The sequence below is a fragment of the Nematolebias whitei genome, chromosome 6 (assembly GCF_014905685.2).
Source record: "Nematolebias whitei isolate Nwh7 chromosome 6, NemWhi1, whole genome shotgun sequence".
Taxonomy (NCBI): Eukaryota; Metazoa; Chordata; class Actinopteri; order Cyprinodontiformes; family Rivulidae; genus Nematolebias; species Nematolebias whitei.
Window position 1 is genome coordinate 17,818,809 of NC_056503.1, and position 8,470 is coordinate 17,827,278.

Consider the following 8,470-nt stretch of genomic DNA (forward strand, 5'->3'; position numbering starts at 1 on the left):
TATATATAGTTATATAGTTATTTTTTGTTGACATTGCCCTGCACAGCATTTCCAGTATGAAGATAAACTAGTCTTAAAAGTAGTCACCCATGCATACAACAGCATCCACAAATGCATGAACAGGTTTACAAATGTACACATATGCAATAAATTAAGGGTTAGTGGGGAGTGGTGGCGCAGAGGTTAGAGAGGTGGGCTTGTGATCCGAAGATCGCCGGTTCACGCCCCGGCCCCGACAACATCAAAAATTGTGGGTGGGGTAGGTGAAACACCCACACTTGCCCCCACCCTCATTCGCCCCACTCTGGGCCCATGAGCAAGGCCCTTAACCCCACCATGTGCTCCCTAAACAGGTCTCTCTTGAAAATGAGTTCTCGTGGCTCAATGAGACTAACCTGGATAAATAAAAGCTAAATGAAAAAAAAAAAAAAAAAAAAAAAAAAAAAAAATAGGAATTGTTAAATAAATGTGCACAAATCACCTGCTGGGACAACTGAGCCTTACCAGATCATCATCATAATAATAATGCATTTTATTTGTTAGTGCCTTTCAATACATCCAAGGACACTTCACAACATTAAAAACACAAAATAAAACAATACAAAATGGCTATAAAAACACTAAACCAAGAAGAAAGTAACAAGACTATACAGATATACAGTTATTGGGAAAATACACATTTCTATATATTGTATATTAAAACATTTACATTAATTTTACTGGATTCCAGATGTTACTTTTGCGAAAATAAACAACCTAAAATGAGTAGGACGTGTTTGAATCTTGTGGTATGATTGTGTGACTGCTTTTCAGGCTCATTTTTCTTCATATTCCAGCTCTTGTAAGACTTTGACCATCAGGACATACAGATCAGGACAAATCATGTCACCGTGGTCTCACCTACCCATTGGTCTTGTTTAAACCAGTGGCTACATGAGGGCACCCACACATGAAAACACGACAACACACCGTATCATCCCACATTGTATCGGACTACAATACAAGTTCATGTCCTTCATATAGGCTGCTGTTAACACCAGAGCACAGACGGCTGCATTTAGAGCGGTGCCGTAACTGGGAGGAATGGATTAATGTCAAGTGGAGTCGTATCATGTTCAGAAGTTTCTCTTGGTTTTTGTTGTACCACAAAGGATCATCATGCGAGTGAGTGACAGTTCTGAGGGGAGAGGATCAATCTTACCAATGCTGTAGAGACACATCAACTCTACTCCTGGCGTTGTGGTGTGGGGATCCATAGGGTAGGACTTCAGGTCGTCTATTTGGGGAACCCTGATGGAACAGCCCTTCGTTAGTGTCATCCTGTGTCCACATGTCTTACCCCACCTAAGATAGGACCCTGGTGGTTGTTTTTACCATACCATACCATACCAATTTATTTATATAGCACTTAAAACAGCAACAAGGCCAACCAAAGTGCTGTACAAAAGAACACAAACATGCACAGCAGTTAGGAAAACATAAAATAGAAATACAGATACAAATAGCAGCAGAAGCTAACTAAAATGGCCAACAGAGTAGAGAACAGACCGGGCCAAAACAAATCACACCGTGTTAAAGGCAAGCGAATAGAAGTGGGTCTTCAAGCGAGACTTAAAGACTGAGAGTGTGGGAGCCTGCCGGACACTCAGTGGCAACTCATTCCACAGTCGTGGACCTGCAACAGAGAAAGCCCTGTCACCCCTGAGCTTACGACGGGTTTCTGGGACTGAAAGAAGCATCTGGTCTGCTGACCTCAGAGAGCGCGGTGGGACATATGGCTGCAGAAGATCAGTGAGATAGGATGGGGCGGAACTGTTCAGTGATTTAAAAACATACATGAGAATTTTGAAATGGATCCGAAGGTGAATGGGTAGCCAGTGCAGGGAGGCCAAAACTGGCGTGATGTGCTCTCTATAGCCTGTACCAGTTAAAAATCGGGCTGCAGCATTTTGGACCAGTTGTAGACGAGCAATGGAGGACTGACTGATTCCAAACAGAAGTGAATTGCAGTAATCAAGCCTAGATGTTATGAAGGCGTGGATCACTGTCTCAAGGTTCTTTTTGGAGAGTATAGGCTTCAGCTTAGACAGCCGTCTCAGCTGAAAAAAACAGGATTTGACCATCATGTTTACGTGACTGTTGAGTTTTAAGGACGGGTCCATTATCACCCCCAGATTAGTGACCTTTTGTTTCTCTAGCGGGGCTAGAGAGAAAAGGTCAATGTCATGGTTCATGAGTGAGCCACTGGGATGGAACAGCATGACTTCAGACTTCTTCTCATTGAAGCTTAAGAAGTTTAAAGCCATCCAGTCCCGGATGTCAACCAGGCAGTCAAGAAGAGGCTGAATAGAGCGTGTGCCTCTGTGCCTCAGGGGGAAATAAATTTGGCAATCATCGGCGTAGATGATTTCTTCAGACTGCTTCTTTGTGCAGGAGTTGCCGCAGCGAGCGGTCACATTATAGTTATTGTTTTACTCTGTATGCCCTTCTTGGTGCAACCTGGGCTCAAACCTGCAGCCAGGCCACAGTATTGGCCACCAAGCTACAGCAGCCCCTAAAACAGGACCATGAAACAGTCTTTGAAAAGACAACACCAGTCTATGTTCTGCAGCAGAATGAGGCCCTCATGTGGTCCCTTTTTCTTTCCCCAATTGAACATGTGTGTAATAGCTTCACTGACCAAGTGATGATCTGTCAGATCTTGAAGGACACTTACAACTGTGGACTGAATTGCCACAGAAGAAGATACAAAGACTGTATGACTCACTAAATAACTGCTTGTAAGCAAACCTGACGGTGAGCCACACCTTACTGACCTGGAAGCAGCAGAGTCCCTGCACAGATAACACTGTTATTCATTTGATTGATATTTTAATCACTATACCACACATGACCTTCTTTAAGTTCCACCGCTCTAACCTGCTCCTTAACATTTTTGTCATTGAGTGTTTTGTGGATCAGTATTTGGACTAATTTGTACAAAACTAAATGAGTATTTTAAACTTTCTTTAGATAAAAAGCCATTTTAGTGACTCGTTTTCAAACGCCCGTTGAAAGGCGATGTATTAAAGTGTATTCTCTGCATGTCCATCTGTAAACCTTCTTTTGTTCTGCCCATAATGTCTGATGCGCTCAAGAAAATTGAACAAAACTTCACACGCATATGCATCATCACTTGGTGGAGTATGTTGTGCAATATCTCCCCAGCTTCAAGGCCACAAATCAAGGTCAAATGTTATACAACATCTTTGCTTGACCGGGCCATAACTTCTGATCCACTCAAGATAATTTAACAAAATTAATACACTTTTGTACCACCACTAGACAACATGTAGCATATTTTCATCTCCCCAGCTCTAAGGTCAAGGTCAAAGGTATACAAGGTCCTTGCTTGACTGTGTCTTTGCTATAGATTGCTGTATATTTGTTGATGGGTGTATCGTGTCTGTCGTAAAAGGATGGATTTCTCTCTTCCAGTCTATGGTGAGGTTCTGCCTTAAGTGGTGGAGTTCAAGAATCTCTGGGTTTTGTTCACGAGTGAGGGAAGAATGGAGCGTGAGATTGACAGATGGATTGGTGCAGCATCTGCAGTATTGCTGACTCTGTACCGGTCTGTTGTGGTGAAGAGAGAGCTGAGCTCTAAGGCAAAGCTTTCTGTTTACCGGTCGGTCTATGTTCCCTCTCCTATGGCCACAAACTCTGGTTCCTGGACAACTCCCTAGGGAGGTGTTTCGAGCATGTCTGACTGGGAGAAGATCCCAGGAAAGACCCAGGACATGCTGGAGATACTATGTCTCTTGGTTGACTTGGGAATGCCTTGGGGTCCTCCCAGAAGAGCTGGAAGAGGAGGCTGTAGAAAGAGATGTCTGGGCCTCCCTGCTCAAGATGCTACCTCTGCGACCCGACTTCGGAATAAACGGAAGATAATGGATGGATGGATGGATGTATAAGGAGTATTAAAGGTTTTAAACACAACAATATGCTCCAGGTTGGATGGACGGGTGTGTAATGTGCCATATTTTGTACACTTGTTGAACTTTTCTGTTTTTCTTTGATGTAATGTAATCCCACCTATTTCTTGTCTTGTTTCCTGTGTCTGCCTCTCTCAGGACCTCATCGTGGACCAGACCATAGAGAAGGTTTCATTCTGCGCTCCTGACCGTAACTACGACAAGGCCTTCTCCTATATCTGCAGAGATGGAACCACCCGACGCTGGATGTGCCACTGTTTCATGGCTCTGAAAGACTCTGTGAGTCTTTTTGTGACATTTTGTTTGTCTTACATTTTGTCAATACATTGCTTTAGATAAGATGATAGTTCAGTAGTTGCTCACAGAAGTTCTGCTATTAGTGCATGAGTTATAAAATAATAAGTCAAGATTATTGTACTGTCTTAAAGTATATTTGCAGCCAAGCCAGCTGATTTCAAACCTCAAGCTGAAATTTAAGGCCTGCAGCAGTAAGAGCAGTACACTCTCATGTCATGTCAAATTTATGTTAATAATAAATTTATTATAATAATAATAAACCCAATAAAAACATTTTAACAAAATAAAAAAGAGTTAAGATGTAATTCAGTCTGGTTTAAATAGGGTTTCTTGGTTACATGAACTCAAACTGAGGGTTGGATTAATAATGTGGTTAGAAGAGAACAGAGCGCAAATCTGTGGGATTAGAAAAAGGGATTAAGTCTGCAGGGTTATCTATCCATCTCTGTCTGCCTCTGTTTGCCTGACACCTTCTCCATGTCTACACGCTCCATGTCTCTCCTGTTGCTGTCATGGCCGACCCTGAAGGGGCTCACACCTAAGAGCAGGAGAACACTGCAGGAAGTTGTTGCATTTAGACTCGTGTGGTTTGACAACTTAACTCTATAACACATTGTGCGCAGATAAAGCTATCAATAGACAGATACTGTTTGTTTGCAATAAATGATCATTATTCACTTTATAGAAGACGGTGGTTCTCAAACATTTCATTACATTTCATTCAGTCAACTGTCAAGTTTTCAGACACACAACCAGTTTTTTCTTTCACCATTCTTTGTTATTCCAACAGCTAGATATATTTAATCTCACCTCTTTTTATGTCTAAATACACCGTTGCACATTGTGAGTAAACAAGCAGTACGCCGATGTCCCCCATCATAGTTTTCAAGATGAGCATTTTTCTGGACTGGAATTGAACAGGGAAGACAAGTAAACCTTAGTTGTTGTTTTTTTGTTTATTTAGTTTTTTTCTTGTCCGAGGCAAAGCAGAGTGATAGATCCTGGAGAGTGGAGGGAGCAGTTTTATCCATCACCAGACACAATGGAGGAGCCAGGGGGTGACCAATGGTGGCCTTGGCTGCCATAAATTAATCTGTGGCCATCCCAATCATTTGAGGAAACTACTTTTTCAAGCAATATAGAAACTAGACAGCATAGTTTCCTCAAATGCTCACGGCAGTCCATCCATCCATCTATTATCTTTTTCCTGCTTCTTCTTTTTCGGGTCGCGGGGGTCACTGGGGTCACTGGTGCCCATATCCAGCAATCACTGTGTGAGAGGTGATGGACACCCTGGACAGGTCTCCAGTCCAACACAGGGACACAGAGACAAATGAGACAAACAAGACAAACAACCATTCACTCTCTCACTCACACCTAGGTATAATTTAGAGTTACCAATCTGTCTAACATGCATGTTTTTGGTCTGTGGGAGGAAACCGGAGTACCCGGAGAAAACCCACGCATGCGCGGAGAGAACTTGCAAATTCCACCCAGAAAGGCCCTGGCCAGGATTTGATTGGGCGACCTGCTCACTGAGAGGCGGCAGCTCTACCAACTGCGCTACCGTGCTGCCCTCATTGGGGTAGACAATTTACAAATATATATACGGTGGTGCCCATCTTGGATTTTGATGTGGCAACCCATGTTTCGATAGTGACCTTTCTTATACCTAGATGCAGCTACAGACCAAAATGGATTGTTGCTTATTTTTTAAGTTATCCAACTCACAAGACAGATGGACAGACAAAGGCGGTCAACAAACATGGGTCAGAACTGGAGTACCATTTGATTCTCATCAAGGGAGTCTGAATAGAATCTTACACAGTCCAACACGCAGTCTGCCCCTCACAAAAACAAAGTACGGGTTGAAACATCTAAACATAAGTTCTGCTTGAAATTCTTGGGCCCAGAAATTAAATTAAAATAAAATATAACTCATCTTCTTCTAGAAGTCGTACCCAACAGTATGAGAGCCACTGCTGGTTGAAATGAGCGTTGAATCTAAAAACAGTCTTTAAACGTTACAGGTTTACAGTGTGAGGTGTTGCTGAAAGTAACATTGTAGTTTGTGTCTCAGGGGGAGAGGCTGAGCCACGCAGTGGGCTGTGCCTTCGCCGCCTGCCTGGAGAGGAAGCAGCGCAGGGAGAAGGAGTGTGGCGTGACGGCGTCGTTTGATGCCAGTCGCACCTCGTTTGTGCGTGAAGGCTCTTTCCGCATCAACTCATCCTCCAGCCAGCAGGGCAGCAGCAGCGAGCGAGATGAGAAGCTGCAGGACAAGAAGAAAGGTCAGAGAGCGTTTTACACCTGAGCCAGAAAAATCTCAAATGTCATCAATGGAAAGAGCGTTCAAACTATACGATGGAGTATTAGGGCCACGCTAAGAAAAAATACATAACGAGAATGAAGTAGTAGTATTACCTTATGGGGAGTGGTGGCGCAGAGGTTAGAGAATGTGGGCCTGTGATCAGAAGATCGCCAGTTCAAGCCCCGGTACTGACAACATAAAAAATGTGGGTGGGGTAGGTGAAGCACCCACACCTGCCCCTACCCTCATTCGCCACACTCTGGGCCCATGAGCAAGGCCCTTAACCCCCATCTGCTCCCTAAACAGGTCTCTCTTGAAAATGAGTTCTCGTGGCTCAATGAGACTACCTGTATAAATAAAGGGTAAATGAAAAAAAAAGAAAGAAAAAAATTATGAGAATAAAGTCATACGAGAATAAAGTCATAGTATTACCAGAATAAAGTTGTAGTATTATGAGAATAAAGTCATACGAGAATAAAGTTGTAGTATTACCGAATAAAGTTGTAATATTATGAGAATAATCATATGAGAATAAAGTCATAGTATTACGAGAATAAAGTCATATGAGAATAAAGTTGTAATATTACGAGAATACTCATACAAGAATAAAATCAAAATATTACGAGAATAAACTCGTAAGTCATTTTCAGTTAGAAAAACTACTAAGCTAACCACTTGTAGCTTTGCAGTCGCCCACTGCCAGAAAGCTCCTCTTCCACAAAAGAAGCAATATCTTCCAAATTCATGTGCTTCTTTCTTGGAAACAGACATAGTCATTTGCACAATCGTTTCAAAATCCTGATATTGATACTAATCTGATGCTGATGTGCTAACAGATTAAGTATTCAAAAAACGTCCAATACAAAAACAACTGGACTTTATTTGTAACAGAAGACGTTTCGCTCCTCATCCATTATAAGGCTGAGTGAGATAAGACACACACACATAAGACACACACACACATATGTAGATTGGCAGTTCATACCTAAACACCTTAACAGTAGGTCTTTGTTCATCTAATTCATTCTAATTCAAGACCTACTGTTAAGGTGTTTAGGTGTGAACTGCCAATCTACATATGCGTGTGTGTGTCTTATGTGTGTGAGTCTTATCTCACTCAGTCTTATAACCTGAATCCCTTACTCACTGCTCTTTGAATTGAGAAAGCTTCTCGGATGAGGAGTGAAACGTCTTCTGTTACAAATGAAGTCCAGTTGTTTTTGTATTGAACGTTTTTTGAATTCATCATGTCCTGGATGACTGAGAATCTTCACCAGCCAACAGATTAAGTATTTCCTTATTTGTAAAACCAGTACCAAAGTACAACTTAACAAGCCATTCAACATTCATCAGCAGCTGTAAAATAGCTTTTTCATGTCGTAGTTCTGATATTACAACTTTATTCTCCTAATATTTTGACTTTATTCTCATAATACTATGACTTTATTCTCGTAATATTATGACTTTATTGTTGTATGACTTTATTCTTGTAATATTATGACTTTATTGTTGTACGACTTTATTCTCTTAATATTATGACTTTATTCTCAGAATACTATGACTTTATTCTCGTAATAGTATGCCTTTATTGTTGTACAACTTTATTGTAATATTATGACTTTATTGTTGTACAACTTTATTCTAGTAATATTATGACTTTATTGTCATACAACATCATTCTCCTAATATTTTGACGTTATTCTCATAATACTATGACTTTATTCTTGTAATATTATGATTTTATTGTTGTATGACTTTATTCTCGTAATATTATGATTTCATTGTCATATGACATCATTCTCCTAATATTTCAACTTTATTCTCATAATACTATGACTTTATTCTCTTAATATTATGACTTTATTGTTGTACGACTTTATTCTCGTAATATTAT

General features: G+C 41.0%; 1 protein-coding gene across 1 annotated transcript in view; it reads left to right on the plus strand.

Annotated features, from left to right (window-relative positions):
- Positions 1-8,470, plus strand: part of numbl (NUMB like endocytic adaptor protein) — a gene marked incomplete in the record, with an annotated part of 65,283 nt that overhangs the window by 44,245 nt on the left and 12,568 nt on the right. The window contains 2 exon segments of the mRNA XM_037678075.1: positions 4,110-4,250; positions 6,349-6,556. Of these exon segments, the coding sequence (XP_037534003.1) occupies positions 4,110-4,250; positions 6,349-6,556 (349 nt within the window).